The sequence below is a fragment of the Quercus robur genome, chromosome 1 (assembly GCF_932294415.1).
Source record: "Quercus robur chromosome 1, dhQueRobu3.1, whole genome shotgun sequence".
Classification (NCBI taxonomy): domain Eukaryota; kingdom Viridiplantae; phylum Streptophyta; class Magnoliopsida; order Fagales; family Fagaceae; genus Quercus; species Quercus robur.
The window spans coordinates 22,953,054-22,972,735 of record NC_065534.1 but is presented as its reverse complement, the minus strand read 5'-3'; the positions used below and the strand labels follow the sequence as shown (position 1 = coordinate 22,972,735).

The following is a 19,682-nucleotide window of genomic DNA, read 5'->3' as shown; positions in this document are numbered from 1 at the left end:
TATAAGGGAAAAAAAAGGTTCTAAAATTCTAGGGAAAAATATCACATCCATGCAACCTATGTCCAAGACAAAATTAGAGTTTTTGAGTGTTGAATCTTCAATGAGTTGGGCTATTATGGTTAGAGGAAGGTGGAATTTCGAAGATATATAATCTAAGGATACAACATTTTTCACCACTACGACATAGTGACAAAGCTTGTGATTGGTGCATAATACAATTAGTGTTAGTAATGGACCCAAGTAAACACAATGTTGTTCAAATTACAATAAGTCATGACAGTTGTACTGAAGAAAATTGCATGCCTAACATTACTCTATTAAACCTTATCATTTTAAAGGTAGTAAATTAAACCATGAAGTTAAAAAATGTAACAAATTAAAACTTGTAATGCATATTCAACCACAAATATGTGGTTCCTCTTGAAAGGGTCAAACGGTTGAGATTTAATTTACAATATTTTAAAATTTTGTGGCTTCATTTGTTACTTTTAAATGTAATTTGTAAGGAAACATTTTGCAGCCCAGGCCCAAGATGTATGAGATCTTGGCCCAGTGAGCCCAATTTAATAAATTTGTAGAGAGTGGGTTAAATAATTAGGCCTTAATGAATTGGACAACGACTAGTAGGGATTTAAATGATGATTAAACAAAAACAAGAAGCACTGATCTGAATCAATTCACTATTCGAAGAGGTAAGTCTTTATATAAATCAACTAAACTGAATACAAGTATAATTATGATGGCTACAGTGTTCTCTTTCTATTTTTCCGATCACTTCCTCATAGAGGGTCTCTTACATTATATAGCTCACTTTGGACCATCTTGATCCTACACTTGTTAGTCATCTAAGCTCTTATTTGAGTGCCTATCTCATTAGACACCATCTTTGGCTTTTTGTGAGTTGTGGTAGCCAAGGCAACACTGTTCAGAGGTCTTCTCTACATAAATGCGGCTAGAAAAGTAACTGCAGTGCATTCAATGCGGTGGTAATAGCTTTCCCTTAGATATTTTTGGGTTCCCCTCCTTCTTATATGTTCATGATGCACATCCCTATCACTGAAGTTTCATGGAAAGTCACTCTGATCATTGGAATACATATTTGAGTTGTATTTATCGTATCCAATGAGATATTCCTCCTCGGACAACCTTCCTATTTGTATCTTGCTCATTAAATCCTGAGCCTAAACCATTCATTACCATTTGTTCCTCTTCGGACCACTCATGCTTTCGGACAAGGCCTAAGGCCCAATATATAATTTGGACACTTAATCCTACATAATCTTTTTATTTTTATTTATAAAAATAAAATACATTTTGAATTTAAAATAAATAGGAAAAGGAAAAAAAATGTTATGAAAATCTAAGGAAAAAGATAACATTCATGTAGCATATGTACAGCCAAAATTAGGGTTTTTGAGTGTTGAATCTTCATTGAGCTAGGTTATTATGGTTAGACAAAGGTAGAATTTCCAAGATAATGAATCTAAGGATACATCATTTTTCACAACTACCGACATGATGACATAATTTGTGATTGGTGCATAATACAATTAGTGTTAGTGATGGACCCAAGTACAAATGATGTTCTTCAAATTACAATAACTCATGACAACTGTGTTAAAGAAAATTTCATGCATAGCATTACTCATTTAAACCTTATCATTTTAAAGGTAATAAATTAAACCATGAAGTTAAAAAAAGGTAAAAAATTAAAACTCGTAACGCATATTCAACCACAGACATGTGGTTCCACTTGAAAGGTCGAACGGTTGAGATTTAATTTGCTACATTCTTAAATTTCTATGGTTTCATTTGTTAATTTTGAATGTAATTTTTTCTTATTTTTAATTAAAAAATTAAAATACATTTTAGAATTAAAATAAATAGAATAAAAGGGGGAAAAGGTTCTGAAAATCTAAGGAAGAAAGATAACATCCATGCAATGTAATGTTAAGCCAAAATTAGGGTTTTTTAATGTTGAATCTTCAATGAGTTGGGTTATTATGGTTAGACAGTAGTAGAATATCCAAGATAATGAATCTAAGTATACAACATTTTTCGCAACTACCATCATGATGACAGAACTTGTGATTGGTGCATAATATAATTAGTGTTAGTGATGGACTAAATAAAAATGATGTTGTTCAAAATACAATAAGTCATGACAGTTGAAGAGAGTTGCATGCATAGCTTTACTCAATTAAACCTTATCATTTTAAAGGTAGTAAATTAAACCATGAAGTTAAAGGTAATAAATTAAAACACATAACGCATATTCAACCACAGACATGTGGTTCCACTGAAAAGGCTCTAATGATTGAGATTTAATTTGCTAAGTTTAAAAATTCTATTCTTTCATTTGTTACTTTTGAATGTAATTTTTTCTTATTTTTTATTAGAAAAATAAAATACATTTAAATTTAAAATAAATAGAAAAAAGGGGGAAAAAAAGGCTATGAAAACCTAAGGAAAATGATAACATCCATGCAGTGTATGTTAAGCCAAAGTTAAGGGTTTTGAGTGTTGAATCTTCAATGAGTTTGAGTTATTATGGTTAGACGAAGGTAGAATTTTCAAGATAATGAATTTAAGGATACAAAATTTTTCATCACTACCGACATGGCGACATAGCTTGTTATTAGTGTATAATACAATCTGTGTTAGTAAAGGACCCAAGTAAAAGCAATGTTGTTCAAATTACAATAAATCATGACAACTATGTTGCAGAAAGTTGTATGCATGGCGTTACTCACTTAAACCTTGTCATTTTCAAAGAAATACATTAAACCATGAAGTTAAAAAGGTAACAAATTAAAATCTATAACGCATATTCAACCAAAAATACGTGGCTCCTCTTGAAACGGTTGAACTTATGAGATTTTTAATTTCTCACCTTTTAAAGTTTTATAGTTTCATTTGTTAGTTTTTGATGTAATTTTTTCTTATTTTTAATTAGAAAAAAATTAATTTAAAATAAATAGAAAAAAGGTTATGAAAATCTAAGGAAAAAAATAACGTCCATTTAGCCTATTTTAAGCCAAAATTAGGGGTTTTGAGTGTCGAATCTTCAATGAGTTGGGTTACTATGGTTAGATGAAGGTAGAATTTCCAAGATGATGAATCTAAGAATACAACATTTTTTCACAACTACCGACATGGTGACATAGCTTGTGATTGGTACATAATATAATTAGTACCCAAGTAAAAAAGAGATGTTGTTCAAATTACAAAAAGTCATGACAGCTGTGTTGAAGAAAGTTGCATGCATGGCGTTACTTAGTTAAACCTTATCATTTTAAAAGTAATACATTAAACCATGAAGCTTAAAAAGGTACCAAATTAAAATTGGTAACGCATATTCAACCAAAATTACGCGGTTCCACTTGAATGGGCTGAATAGTTGAGATTTAATTTGCTACCATTTAAATTTTATAGTTTCATTTATTACTTTTAAATGTAATGTTTTCTTATTTTTAATAAATAAAATAAATAAAATTATTTGTAATTTAAAATAAATAGAAAAAAGGACAAAAAAAGTTATGAAAATCTAAGGAAAAAGAAAACGTCCATTCAGCCTATTTCAAGCTAAAATTAGGGTTTGAGTGTTGAATCTTCAATGAGTTGGGTTACTATGGTTAGATGAAGGTAGAATTTTCAAGATGGTGAATCTAAGAATACACATCTTTTCACAACTACTGACATGGCGACATAGCTTGTGTTTGGTACATAATATAATTAGTACCCAAGTAAAAAAGAGATGTTGCTCAAATTACAAAAAGTCATGACAGCTGTGTTGAAGAAAGTTGCATGCATGACGTTACTTAGTTAAAGCTTATCATTTTAAAAGTAATACATTAAACCATGAAGCTTAAAAAGGTAACAAATTAAAATCGGTAACGCATATTCAACCAAAATTACGTGGTTCCACTTGAATGGGCTGAATATTTGAGATTTAATTTGCTACCATTTAAAATTTTATAGTTTCATTTGTTACTTTTAAATGTAATGTTTTCTTATTTTTAATTAATAAAATAAATAAAATTATTTGTAATTTAAAATAAATAGAAAAAGGAAAAAAAAAAGTTATGAAAATCTAAGGAAAAAGAAAACATCCATTCAACCTATTTTAAGCTAAAATTAGGGTTTGAGTGTTGAACCTTCAATGAGTTGGGTTACTATGGTTAGATGAAGGTAGAATTTCCAAGATGATGAATCTAAGAATACAACAATTTTCACAACTACCGACATGGCGACATAGCTTGTGATTGGTACATAATATAATCAGTACCCAAGTAAAAAAGAGACGTTGTTCAAATTACAAAAATTCATGACAGCTATGTTGAAGAAAGTTGCATGCATGGCGTTACTTAGTTAAACCTTATCATTTTAAAAGTAATACATTAAACCATGAAGCTTAAAAAGGTAACAAATTAAAATCGGTAACGCATATTCAACCAAAATTACGTGGTTCCACTTGAATGGGTTGAATAGTTGAGATTTAATTTGCTACCATTTAAAATTTTATAGTTTCATTTGTTACTTTTAAATGTAATGTTTTCTTATTTTTAATTAATAAAATAGATAAAATTATTTGTAATTTAAAATAAATAGAAAAAGGAAAAAGAAAAGTTATGAAAATCTAAGGAAAAAGAAAACATCCATTCAACCTATTTTAAGCTAAAATTAGGGTTTGAGTGTTGAACCTTCAATGAGTTGGGTTACTATGGTTAGATGAAGGTAGAATTTCCAAGATGATGAATCTAAGAATACAATAGTTTTCACAACTACCGACATGGCGACATAGCTTGTGATTGGTACATAATATAATCAGTACCCAAGTAAAAAAGAGACGTTGTTCAAATTACAAAAAGTCATGACAGCTGTGTTGAAGAAAGTTGCATGCATGGCGTTACTTAGTTAAACCTTATCATTTTAAAAGTAATACATTAAACCATGAAGCTTAAAAAGGTAACAAATTAAAATCAGTAACGCATATTCAACCAAAATTACGTGGTTCCACTTGAATGGGTTGAATAGTTGAGATTTAATTTGCTACCATTTAAAATTTTATAGTTTCATTTGTTACTTTTAAATGTAATTTTTTCTTATTTTTATTTAATAAAATAAATAAAATTATTTGTAATTTAAACTAAATAGAAAAAAGGAAAAAAAAAGTTATGAAAATCTAAGGAAAAAGAAAATGTCCATTCAGCCCATTTTAAGCTAAAATTAGGGTCTGAAAATCTAAGGAAAAAGAAAACTTCCATTCAGTCTATTTTAAGCTAAAATTAGGGTCTAAGTGTTGAATCTTCAATGAATTGGGTCACTATGATTAGATGAATATAGAACTTTCAAGATGGTGAATCTAAGAATACAACATTTTTTTCAAAACTATGACATGACAACATAGCTTGTGATTGGTACATAATACAATTAGTATCCAAGTAAAAGCAACGTTCAAATTACAATAAGTCATAACAACTGTGTTAAAGAAAGTTGCATGCATGACATTACGCACTTAAACCTTATCTTTCAAAAGTAATACATTAAACCATTAAGTTAAAAAATGATAACAAATTAAAATTAGTAACGCATATTCAACCAAAAATACGTGGCTCCATTTGAAAGGGCCGAACGGTTGAGATTTTTAATTTTTTACCTTCTAAAGTTTATATTTCCATATTTGCTAATTTCAAAATTATAATAGCTTGTACATGTAATTTTTTCTTATTTTTTATTAGAAAAAATAAAATGCATTTTTAATTTAAAATAAATAGAAAAAAAAGGGGGGGGGGGGGGGGTGGAGAAAATCTAGAGAAAAAGATCACATCCATGCAGCCTAACGTTCAGTTGACTCGCGACAATAAAATCAATAGTATAATAAATTCCACATTTTAATAATACTCTCCCCAAAAACCCAAAACCAAAAAAACAAAAAACAAAAAACAAAAAACAAAAACAAACAAAAAAAAAAGCAAAAACAAAAAAGAAAAAGAGAAATACTTTACATTACTACTCCACTACCAAATTATAAGTCCCCAACTCTTTCTCTCTCTAAAGTCCGAGCTTCGCACCATTTCTCTCTGCTTCCGTCTCTCTCTCTCTCTCTATCTCTTTCTCTCTCTATAAAAACCCTAATCACCTTCACCTCTCCGGACCTCATTCTCCGGCACTACAGTCTAAAACCAAACCCAGAACCCTTTTCTTCTCATCATACGACCCGAAAACCCGCGGATCCGATCTGGGTCCGCCTCCATTTTTTTCATGTGCGAAGCGCAGAGAAGAGAGAGTAGTAGTAGGAGTAGTAATTGAAGCTTGAGAGAGAGAGAGAGAGAGAGAGAGAGAGAGAGAGTTTAGGAGTGAGAGGAAAATATAGGGGAGAGGAGCAGAAGAAGAAATGTACAAAAACCAGCTTCAAGAGCTGGCCCAGCGGAGCTGCTTCAACTTGCCTTCCTACACGTGCATTCGGGAAGGTCCGGACCACGCGCCCAGGTTCAAGGCCACCGTCAACTTTAACGGCGAGATCTTCGAGAGCCCTCAGTACTGCTCCACTCTCCGCCAGGCCGAGCACTCCGCCGCCGAGGTCGCCCTCAACTCTCTCTCCCACCGTGGCCCCTCTCACTCTCTCGCCGCCAGGATCCTGGTCAGTTCAACCCCTTTTTCCGTTTTTTAACAGCCGTTAGGGTTCCGTCACTTCGCTTTCTATTTCTGCTTCTAGTTTTAAAGCTTCTGATCTTTCTTATTTTTTTTGTAAACTGATCAATTATTTAGTGTCATCAACTTCAATTTTCTTTGAAGCCCTATGTGTGTGTTTTTGCTAACGTGCGCCGGTCTGGTTATCCTGCGCACACATGACACAACCCGGATTTATCGCCGGCGAGTTTGAAGGTTTGGGTTTTTTTTTTTGTTTTTGAGAAATTACGGAAGTGCCCTTGCTCCAATTCTGGCAATTGGGTTTTCAAAGCAGTGGCATTTTCTGACTTTCTTTAGCTGACGCGTGAGGACTGAAATTTATTATATTTATAAAAAAAAAAAAAAAAAAAGTCATTTTTTTAATTTAAAAAAAAAAAAGATTTTTAGAAAATAGTAGGAACTGAGAAGTTTCTGAGAGAAGTTTTGCTTTCAAAAGTGTGTGTGTGAGAGAGAGAGAGAGACAGAGAGAGATTGAGAAAATTATGTTTTCGTTTTTGTTTGTTTTCTCTGTTCTGGGAACCAGCTGTACTGGGTCTCCCGGATTTGCTGGTGTAACAATCTGCTCCAGAAAGGGTATTTCGGTCATTAAAAAATAAAATGCGTTTGGGAGAAGTGGGGGGTCTTTGATGACCCAGAACTTTGTAAACCTTTTTTCTTCAGCATTGACCCTCTGATTGGTTCCCATCATTTTTTAACAATATCTTCTTTTTGTTTTCTTAGCTTCCAGAAGTTTAGAGAGAGGAAAAAAAAAATAGTAATCAACTCAAAAGATAGGCCTTTCTGGTCTTGTGTTCCAGAATAATGAGAAATCTATGATTTCATATTGAATTTCAATCTGCCTGAGCTTTTCTTAAAAAAATGTTTTAATCTAATTGACTAATCTTATTCCATTTTTCATTAAATAAATAAATGAATGAATTGGTTTTCGGGGGAGGTTAGGTTTGGGTTAGCTAGTAAAATTTGCCATGAAGTCAAAAGTTTTGTCAGTAAGAATATCTAAATGCTATATATAACAGTTGTTGTCACAGAAAATGGCATTTAACTCAGCAGTTTTCAAGTCTTATATCTCAAGGGTGAAGATTTTAATGAACATTTGATATGTTTAGTTACTTTAGTAATGGAAATAAATGCTTTATATCTTTGTTAATGGAAGCAAATAGTTTGTACTTCATATTGTTTTTAAAAGAAGTGAATTTTGATTGGTATTGAACCCAGGACCCCATGCTCTAATACCATGAAAAATAGCAATTGTCCCAAAAGCTTAAGTTATTAGAAAATTGTGAATTTAATCTAACACTTTTGTAACCTAATTTAACTTGAACAAGCAAGTATAGATGTTCCAAACAAATTTCCTTCCAAACAAAACTCGTATAGTGGATGTATATGATGTGATCTTAGACATAATAAATTATTTCTATTCATGTGAGTTGCAGCTATGATCCAGGTTTATTCGGTATCTAAGTTTTCTTAATGTAACTTCTTAGATTGTTTGCACTTATCCTGTTTCAAGTTTCCCCTTTATTTTAAGCCATGTTAGGTTGTGACTCTTCAATTATTTCTCAATACTTATTGTGATTCTAATCTTAATAATGATGCTAGATGAAAGAGAAGAGAGGCATGGTTTGACTGGTGAACTATTAAATTTCTGCTTTCTGTTTGTGAATGTAATTTGGTGGATGCCCCGCTCTCCCATGGGAGAGGAGGTTTTGAATCCCGCCCCACCTGTTAAGTATTAAATAAAAAAATGAAGAAGAAATTAGGTAGATGCATATCTGAATCTTAGATTTTCCTTCTTAACATTGTCATTGAGTTATATGCAGTTCTCTACTTATTTCATAAGCATTCTTTCTTCTGAACAAATTTACACATAATTGTATGGAATAAATCTAAGCAAATACCGTGTATAGCCTATCAGTTTCAGTTACCTCTGAGTGGCTTTTTCTGCTGGCCTTTTTTGGTTACAAACATCTGTACTTTTCACATTTTTAAATACACTAAGTTGACAGCTGTAGCTAGTTTTGTTGTTCTGGTACTGATTAGGCTTGCCTTTGGTTAGGACGAGACGGGGGTTTACAAGAACCTCCTGCAGGAAATTGCACAAAGAGTTGGAGCCCCATTGCCACAATACACAACATTCAGGTCTGGTCTTGGACACCTACCCGTGTTTACAGGGATAGTTGAATTGGCTGGAATCACATTCACAGGAGAACCCGCCAAAAACAAGAAACAAGCGGAGAAGAATGCAGCTATGGCAGCTTGGTCATCTCTAAAACAATGTGAGTCTTCATTGAACTTTCTGTCAATAGTTATAATGATAGAATGTTAAGACTGCTCTTTTTAAAGTGGAGGAATGCTCCAGCTGACTGTTTGGTTCATTCCCTTAGTAAACTATTGTAAGGAATAGTGCCACCAGAAGATAGATCTCATACCTATATCTGGAGTTCCACTAAAAATAAAAATAATAATTTACAACACATTTTGCTCACAAAGCATTTATAAATGTAGTGAATTTCTTCATTTTGAATGGAAGCCTGATTGTTGGGGCTGAAACAAGAATATTTGGTGGAGCAGTTATTGCTTCATTTGGACTTGCCTTATAGACAATTAAATTCTCTTAAGTTGATTCCATGATTTCAGTGGTGCTATTTTTGAGATGTCATCATCCATCAATGCTCCTAGATCATGCCTATGAATTTCTTGCTGAATGTAAATAACTTCTTTTCTTTCTGGCCAGTGGCAAAAGAGGCTGCAAGTTCTTCATCTGAACCAGAAAACAGTGATGAGCTGGAACAGATCACGATAGCACGAGCTTTAATGAACTACCGATTGAAGGAAAAGAGAGCAATGGCTAACCCTAATGCTCTCATACCATTTCCAAAGAAGTTCCCAATGCAGAGCCCTAGACCATCTAGTCCACAACCTCCGCCTGTTACCACATCAAAGATCCTCCCCCTAATCTGCCAGAAGACAGCTCCTCGAAACAGACACCACTTAACAACAGTAAATGACAGCCACATGCTGTCACCACAGTCTACCGCACTGGAAGGTCGTGGGATCCGTTCTCAGAAGTTCCCTGCGGCAGGTGCTGCTCCCTATGTTCCCATCCGACAATTTAGGACACCCTGCCATGGTATTGCACAACCTGTGACAATAAGGACTGCAGTGCCTGTTTACTCTGCCCCACCGTTTCCACAACCAGTGAAGCTAACCTCTCAGGTGATGCGGGCCTCACCTGTCCAATGTGCTGCTCCCATCTCCATTAGGCAGGCTATACCTGTATATGCTGCTCCACCAGCTCGCAAAGACGATCCTCCAGTTGTTCAAAAAGAAGATCCTCCAACTGTTATTGCACCTATCCTGCCAAGTAAATTATCAGCTCAAGTAGAGGAAACGAGGAGCACAACTGCAAGCAACCGACAAGAATCTGAGACAGTACAAAGCTTCGAACAACTCAAACTCTGATGATGGTTAGGGAAGATTTTGCATTTGTGGAAAGCTAAGTTATTGTTTTGTGGTGCTCCGAAGTTTGTCTTGTCTATCTATTCTCATCTGTTATATGAGTGTTCTTACTTTAGATCTCTTTTTTGGTTACCTTTTTCATCTTTGTTTTGTTAGAAGATACAGAGCAGGTTAAATTAGTATCAGCAGTCTCATATCTTTGCCATTTATTAGCAGCTGGGTCAGCCTCTTTGCTCATCTTATTATTGCTTGTCCATGTTAGTTGTAAGAGTGGAATTGCAAAGGTGATTAAAATTTTGCCTTTTTTCTATGCAAATTTCTTTCTGAGCTCTTGATGAGTGGGCTTTCAATCATTGGGGACCTTAGGGAAGAAATACTAAACGTGGTCCATGGCTTGGATTCATAATCTTTTAAAATTTTAATTTTTAACATTGCTTGTATACCTCTTCCTGCTGCACCATTTGGAGGAAATGTTTTATTCCTAGTTAAACTATGGAGAAGTGTGTTAAAGTCTTCTTCAGAGTCAAATTCAGATTTTGAGTGGAAATCTTACTGAGACGTGTTATTGGCATGCTGAGCGATTAGTTTGTTTCAAGAGAATGTAGATTCTCTAGTTCAATGGAGAAGTAGCCCCTGGCTTCTCCTCATATTCTATTGGGTTTGCTTGTTAGCTTGACCTCCAAGTTAGGGTATGCTCCTGGACTTGACATGCCACATTTTACTTCCTCAATAGCTGTAACAACATATGAAGAAAAATTTATTGTTTACAATACTTAATTCTAGTCCCAGGAAAAGATTCCGTTGAGTTATTTACATGAAAATTACAATCTGAGTGTCCAGCATTTTCAAATTTAAGGGAGGTCAGTGCCAAAGCAAAACAAAGGGGAAATACAGTATAATTCCACAAAAAAAAGTAATATTTTCTTGTTGCCTTCTTTCTTAATATTTTCTATTACTACCAAAACGATGCTGTGCTTCATGGAAGACTTTTTGTAAAAATTAAAAAATTTTAAAAAGTACGATTTGATAAGAATATGGGATTCGTAAAATCCTAAGCCCATCTAAAAAAGATGATTTGAAAGGACTAGATAACTATATCCTCCACTGATAATTTAATGCACTCCATGCCTCGGAAAGTGACCATTATCAATTGTAATCATTTACCCAACTCAATGAAATTTTTTATTATGTTGTGAGGATATCAAGATTATATAGAGTAGGGGGTGGGACTATATCCTAGCAATATAGTATTTTTTTTTTTTTTAAGAGTAAAGTAAACCTCCTATTTTGCAAGGATTTGAAGCACTCATTCTTGGACTTAACATGACTGTCATATATATGAGCAATGAGCCTCACCACGTACAGTCCAAAATCACTTCCAAGTGAGAAACGGGTACTATATATAACAGCAGCCCCCTTTAAGATTGATATGACACTAGTTTCATGGGCCCATAGTGATAAGAGTGTTCTCATGCTGCAATAATTCATTGGAAAATGAAAGACAACAAAAAACACTTTCATCAGGCCCATTAACTTGGTGGGCTTCTATCTTTCATGTTGTTTTAACTTTCCAGTATGAGTTTCTGCCCTCTTTTTTCCCTTTTGAGTTTTTATTTTTTTATGATACCATTTTCCCAATTTGGAGAAGCACTGTCACATCTGCAAAATATTCTAAAACAATCAGTCATAATCCAATCCAATGTGATCTACATCATCCAAATTTTAGTACCTAATTCTGTATATATAATTAAAGGTGATTTTGAACTTGGTTATGTCACCTTTGAACCTGTTTGCCAATATATAAATTTGTATAGAAAGTCAATTTGAAATGAAATGTTGTACGGGACCTCAAGGTTTACGAATGCAAGACAGATGAGATACAGCCATACAGTCGGTGAGCTTGACAACCAAACAACTTCGTACCATCTCAAAGGAGAAGATGGTACGTGGGCATTTTCCTTCTTGCCCATGATCATCACCATGTAAAAATTCAACACCAATTATGAAGCAGGTCCTTCTTTCTACAAATAGAGGAACTGAACAAGCTAGAATAATGCATAATTGAGCTTTTAGAATGCCCAACACGTATATTGTCAATTTTTTCATTTCCATTCATTTATTGTCCTTGAACTATATTTCAATCCTCTCTGTCTTTGTCCCTTAAGGTTCAGCCAATCCGGGTTTGTAAAACAGTAAAGCAGGTTGCCTTGGACAGCTGAATTTCATCTTCAAATCAACAAAAAATTCTTAGGTACTTTCGGACATGTGAAACATAATTTTTCCTCTTTGGGAAATTTGGATTGCATATGATATGTTCCAGTCACAATGTTAAGCATTATTAATTAATCAGGTGGATTTCAATTTGTTCAATAATAAGCAAAGTGTTATGACCTTGTTGAAAATAAAAGATAGTGTAATAATCAATTCGAGATGATCAATCTCCTGAACTTGAGAGAGAAAATAGACATTTTTTTATTAATTTTTTGCTTAATTCTCATTAATGCACTCAACCTACATAAATAGCCAATGATGAGATAACCTCATCAACAAATCCTAAAATATAGGAACTAATCATACCCTAAAACATTGGGATCAATTTAAATACAAGAAAATAACAATACTAATCTACTATTATCTTATTTAAATAATGATCTATCACCGAGTCTAAATTTAAATACTTCTATTGCAAATAACAATTTGTACAGCACAGTATCTCGGGTCATAACTAATAGCACAAAATCTCTTGTTGGTAAATAAGAAATTTGAGTTTGAATTTCACTTATACCAAAAACCAATTTGTGTCATATATTTAACCACTATGGCAATTGGTGATGTCCCTATATGTTTCAATTAATTAAAAATCCAATACTACGGTAATAATTTATTTAAGTGGACCAAAATCAACAAGATTTTCGGCCATGCAGATCTCATGGTCAGGGGTATAATCCATTTATGCCTTTAAGGGGTCCTCCACTTGCCTACTTTTTGTTCATAATGTTATGTGGTTAGTGATGAGTGATACGCAAAATACATTGATATAAGAACCAATGACCATGTATCAAAAGTTTTAGTAACGTGGATTCCAGTTAGTTCAATTGATAAATTTTTGAAGGTTGAATAAGAAATTTGGGGTATAATTCTTGCCTACACCAAAAATCATTTGATGTCTTAATCTGATGATAAAGAATACAATCATTAGAAATAGACGCATTAGATTGAAACTCTATTAAAAAAAAAAGTTTTTAGTAGTAATGTTCCACAATTCCCACAGGCAAAATTCAGAAAATGACCATTGTGGTTGTGGGTGCCCATAATACTTTGTGGTGCATTCTCCTGAGTTGGAAGGTAAGCTATAAAAAAAGTCTATAACGATACCTAATTATGCTGATCTTTATGGCAGATTTGGGGTATCAATCAAGTGGTTAAACATAATTAATCAATTTGAACAAAGAAACACACTAATGGTTATAAGAAATTTTGTCATGTAGCTGGTCTTATTCAACAGGGGTTGGAGTGACCACAGTCCTTTTTTTTTTCTCCCAAAGTGACTAGTTTTGCTTCAGCAACACCCCTAACCACCAAGAAGCAGCAGTGGCATCTTTATCCATTTGTGGGTTAAAGCTTTATGGTGAAAATAACAGAGCATGGGGAGTGTGAAATGATGTTAAAATGAGGGGTACTACTACAACAATGTTAAGTGTGCCAAACAAGCAAAGGTAGAGAGAGAGAGAGTGATACAGTTTGTGACAAACAAAGTGGCTGGCTGGCTAGCTTGTGTTGTGTGGGGTCAAGTCTCCACTTCAACGACACCTACCCTCAAAGCAATGCCACGACAGCATTCTATTGATTTACGCAACAACATATATATTATTGTATTTTTAAATTTTTTTTTTTTTTTTTTTTTTTCCTCCTAGAGAGAGAGAGAGAGATGAGATTGATGTGCATGGAGTCGGCCCAGACAGGAAGGGCCCACACGATTGGACCCGAGATGGGGCCCAAAAGGGGGTTAGGGGGGAGCACTGGCATTTATATTCCTTTCCTATGAGAAAAGCAATGGCTCAAGGCAAAAGATGGGAACCCTCCACCCATTAGGAAGAAGAACAATCAAAAAAAGCAAAGAAAACAAAAGGGAAAAAAATATTAAGAGGAAGAGGGGGACAAAGTGGAAGGATGTTAATCCCATGACATAAAGTTTTTAAAAGAAAAATATACCCATTTGACTTTGTTATATCTCATCATACACCATTGATTGTACTTTTTATTTTTTTATTTATATATATATTTAGCTAGAGAAGAAAGAAACATGTAATGTTAATGTCATGCAAAGAAAAGAGAAAAAAAAAACCCGTGTGTTACGTTGTTTCACTTCTGTTCAGTACCATACCATAGATCGGTGATTATTTAATAAAACATATCTTTTTTATTTAGTCATATCATGTTCCAATAATTTTTTTTTTCTTTGACAAATTCATTCTTGTATCATTTAACCACTCAACAAAATGAGAGATATTGGGTTTGAATATTTTGGTGTTGAAAGAAAAATTCAACGGGAAAGATTAAAACGTGTGTCTTTTCTTCTTCTTCTTTTTTTGTTTGTTTGTTTTAATGGGAGACTAAGAATGTCTCTTATATAGTCTAGATACAAACCAAAGTGTGACAAAGGCACATCATGAACAATGAACATAAAATCTTTTCTACACATCAAGAATATACTCAACTTCTTCTTTTTTTCGTGTCTGAGAGAGAAAAAGAGAGAGAGTTGTGTCTGAAACTGATCGTACATAATAATGCCGACAACACCCAAATATAGCGAGCATGAAAGGCTTTTCAGTGTTGAAAGTCAAATTCTTCACTTTTATTTTCCGCAAGGATTTTCCACATGGGTTTATCCCATTGGCATGCCTGGAATATGGAGATTGCAAAAGTCATACAAAGAGATTGAAAATCTGTTCTTTTGAATTTTGAGAGTTGAATAATCTTCCATCACCAGATCCAAACAAAGATTTCTCTCTCTCGCACAGAGGATATATATTTTCCTTTTTTGGGGCACAAATTTATGGTTTAACCATTGTTTCACTTTTACATACAATTTGTTTGGTTTAATTTTTAAGAATATTTTATATTTGAAAGAATTTTAACTTGATCCCAGGGGCAGACTTAAGGGCCAATCATAGTTCTAATACAGTAGTTAAGATAAACTCAAAACACATGCATTCGAGAGCGCGTAAACAATTATGACTTATACATAAATACTTAATTTTTAATATTAGAATAACTTATAATTTTTGCATATATTATGTGTAAATACACACACATACCAAATAATTTTTGAAGAAAACTTATCATCTTCCTAAATTTTAATGGGTATACCAAATTATCTAGCATGTATCTTAGATATAAAAAAAATATATTAAAAAATAATAATTCGGCATCTCTCATCTAAGTTATACTTAATGATAAATGATAAAAATATATTAAAATCCATCCATTATCATCTCCACGATGAAATTCTTAGCAAATTTTTTTTATTATTATTATAAATCTCCCCTGTTTAAAATGCTAACAAACAAAATTACTATTATTGTAATGTTATCTTATAACATTTTTCATATTCATTTCCTGTTTAAAAAAAAATGTTCCATATTCATTTATCATTTGTAACTCTTTTATATATATATATATATATAAAGTAAAAAATTTAAGCTAACTTAAATTTTTTTTTTTTTTTTTGAGAATGTACGCTGACTTAATTTAAGTGTATATGTGTGTGAAACTCTCTCATAAAAACTTGAACATTGGCATTTACCTCTCAACTCATAATAACTTAATACTTGTAAAGTAACTATTATGGTTGATGTTAAAGTTCTCTATTCGTGGTTGACGTGTTGGAAGTAACTATAGATGAAAGAGAGCCTCTATGCAATTAGTTATTTCTTTAAGTAATCTCAATTAAGTGCTGACAAACAATTTAGTTAAAGCAATTCAAATATTACACATCCATGGACCAAAACATAAGATAAAACCCATAAACAAAAAATAAAAATAAAAATGGACAGTCATTGATAATTGATTTTTCTTTTTTTGGGTTAAAAAGGAAAACGATTTTATCGTTGGGGGGGTGGGGCGGCACCTTGGCCAGCTGTTATCTTCGACCAACTCAAATTTTTTGAACCACCTCTCCCAATTGATCAAACTTGACACTTGGCAGTATTATTTGTTACTTTTTTTTAATGGGTATACCCTATCCTATGATACAGGCACAGTATTATTTGTTACTTTTTTTTTTTTTTAATGGGTACACCCTATCCTATCCTATTATTTGTTACTTTTACTTAAGGATGAGGGTTTTTTCTCTCTCTCTCTCTCTCTCTCTCTCTCTCTCTTTACTGACGGAGAAATCCTTAATATAAATGAAAATTATTTATTGAAAGAAAAGATAATACTAGCCTATTGTCATGCACACAAATAGGCTTACTAAGCTAAATCCACAATATCAAACTATTTCCCTGTTTTTTTAATAAATTATATTTGAAACCCTATATTGTATGGGTAGTTTAAAATCAAATATTATGGTTTGAAAATTTTTAATTAAATTTTAAAATTGTTATAAATTAAACCTTATAGTTTTTGTGGGGGACAAGGATCCAAAATAGTTGATAAAATAGGTAAGGGCATTTTCGAGGAGGTAAACCTCAGGAAATATTGGCGGGATGTCCTCGGAAAGTATTCACGTAACTCATGTGGAGCTTGAATGGCCATAGTTGGCAAGGACACCTACCTAACCTCGGAAAATCGAGAGTTAGAGTTAAAAGGAGCATGGCGCAACCTGAGAGTGGAAAATGGTAACTTGGCATTGAACAAGAAAGAGAAGAAAAATGAATAACAAATCAGTCATCCCCTTCGCATTAAATGCACTACAACCATTTACCTGGCCGCATTAATAGGGAAATGACCATGAATAGTGCCCACACAGCTCGCATCTTAGTGTAAAACATTCTAGCAAGGCTTTGATGGGACAAATATTAAGGAAGTCTAATCCTAAGAGCACCCACAGTAGATGTGGGATATGTGCCAAATGCTAAATATTTGGCACATATCCCACACCAAACACAAAAAAATAGCTCCCTAGCAGATATTGCATATGTTGCATATATTTGGCACATATACCATTTTGTGTCCGTATCGTTGCAAATTTGCAACAGTGTGGACAAATGTGGTAAACCAAAATAATGTATTTTAATATGTAGTAAATATTATTTTAATGTATTTTAATGTGTAGTAAATATTATTTTAATGTATAGAATTGAATTATAAAACATCTGATAAATGAAAATATTGTAAAATGATGTGGTAAAATAATAAAGTAGGCATTTGATGTGGCAAAATGACATAATTTTTGCACCAGCTACTACGGATGCTCTAACCCTCCAAATGTAGATGCATTTTGGCCAACTATATAAAGCCAAGAAACACCTGGATGAAAGGGGAGTTTTTTTTTTTTTTAAAGGAAAAGGGGAGAGATTATCCACTTGTAACCTCTTCCTCAAACTAAACCCGAGAACGGACACTTAGCCATTTCAAGGCTTTTTCTAATTGAATACATTCATATCACATCAGAGACTGATCTGACTATCATTATTTGTCCTATGACAGGTATTTAAAGGTTGACCTTGCATCCCACCTCTAAAATTTAATAGTGTAAGTAGAAAGTAACACATTAAAATCTATTTAATCCGTTAGGTTTGCTTTTTTCCCACTACAATTTCATTAATTTCAAATCAAACACTAAACTTTTAAAATCATATTAATTTAAACTCTGAACTTTTTGGGTTTGATTGAAGAGTTTAATTTGATACAATTTTGAAACTTTATAATTCAACTCAAAACTAAGAAAACTGTAGATTTAATATGTAACAGTTTTAAATTTCACGACTTAATTTGAAAACTATAGGATTTCTTTTGAAACCACCCTAAAATATAGAGAGTTTGAGGATGCAAAAATATTCAATAGTTCATAAAAAAAAAAAATAAAATAAAAAATAAAAATAAATAAAATTCAATAGTCCACTCGTCCAAGCACAAAGCTTTGGAAAGTCTTCAAGATTGATCCAAGGATATTGATGTTGCACCGACATAAGGACTTCAATGCTTAAATTAAGAAACATCAAAGAATTGAAAGAAAAGAGTCGGCGGGAATAGAAATTCTAGTGGAATGTCTCATACCTTTGCAAAATGGGATTGGCCATCGTTATATAGACTGACCGTTGCCCTCATTAATGCTCCCTTTTCATATATATATATATATATATATATATATGAATGCTCATAACAGTTGGGTAACGGTTGTTAGTTAATTTCATGGCCAAACGAAACTATTTAGCCATTGAATAGGTAGGCCAAATTACATGGCCATCAATATTCAATATACAATAATCCTAGCCAATTGAAACCACATTCAATCCAATCTAACCACTTGCTCAAGTCCATTAAGATTTCAAATTTTAGGGAGAAGAGGTTTGACCGGTAGGAGAGTGATTTTTTTGAATTAGATGACATGTCAGTCATGTCCTTAATTAAGGTGCTAATTTACTTAGGGCACATAAACTAAGAGGTTGGGTCCATTTAGCCAAGCGTGGATGTCTAGTCCCTCTAGATGTTTCCTCTGTTTTTTGTGATGTATTAGCTCTTGACTTGAGCGAGCTAGAATTTTGGTTTCTTAGGTTATATCTAGTAGCAATTTTTATTTTCTATTTTCAAAAACTTATTTTTAGTAATATAAAGAAAAAAATTCTTGTATTTTTGAAATTAAAAACATGTTTGGTTAGTTGAAATTAAAAAAAATATAAAATACTAAAATATGTTGTTATTAAGATTTGAACTTTAATGCTAACTCATTAAATGAGATAGATTCATTAAATTAAATACGTATTTTCATTGACTTTTAAAATTTATAAACTGAGAAAATTTTCACAAATTAAGTTTTAAAAACAGTTTTTATTTTCTATCTATTTTAAGTTACTAAACAAGTTTTTTAATTTCAAAATTAAAAAATTATTTTTAAAAATAAAAAATAAGAAGAAAAAACAGTTACCAAACACACTCATTAACGTTATTTCTCATTCTTTTGTTACTAAAATGGTTGTTTATAAAAATTCGCCCACAATTATCAATTAGTTTTCATTGCATTAAATACGCCAACTATGTTCCTCTTTAGTCTTTTCCAAGGCTATTTGCATTAATTGCTGACTTTGCTTTGGCATTGGTCAATATGGTACGAATAATCAATCCTCCCTTTTGTGGTTAATAACTTAATTAATATCAAACACTGCTTTCACTTTACTTATTTCCTAACATGGAAATAAATTTAAGCAAACCATAAGACTTTAGGTAAACCATCTGCCCTAAGCATAGGTACTCTAAGAAATCAAGGGCATAGGAAGTCCCCTTCAGTGCTCCCTAGGAGCGTAGTGCGTTGGTAGAAGTTCCGAATTTGGTCACACTTGTGAGTTTAGGAATTGCTTAGTTTGAGT

At 32.8% G+C, this 19,682-nt stretch overlaps 1 protein-coding gene across 1 annotated transcript; it reads left to right on the top strand.

Annotated features, from left to right (window-relative positions):
• The first annotated feature begins 6,020 nt into the window (after window positions 1-6,020).
• LOC126725889 (double-stranded RNA-binding protein 2) lies at window positions 6,021-10,505 on the top strand. The gene is made up of 3 exons (XM_050430901.1): window positions 6,021-6,643; window positions 8,750-8,969; window positions 9,428-10,505. The coding sequence occupies exons 1-3, from the start codon at window positions 6,398-6,400 to the stop codon at window positions 10,153-10,155; spliced, it is 1,194 nt and encodes a 397-aa protein (XP_050286858.1). The 5' UTR covers window positions 6,021-6,397; the 3' UTR covers window positions 10,156-10,505.
• Window positions 10,506-19,682: the final 9,177 nt, after the last annotated feature.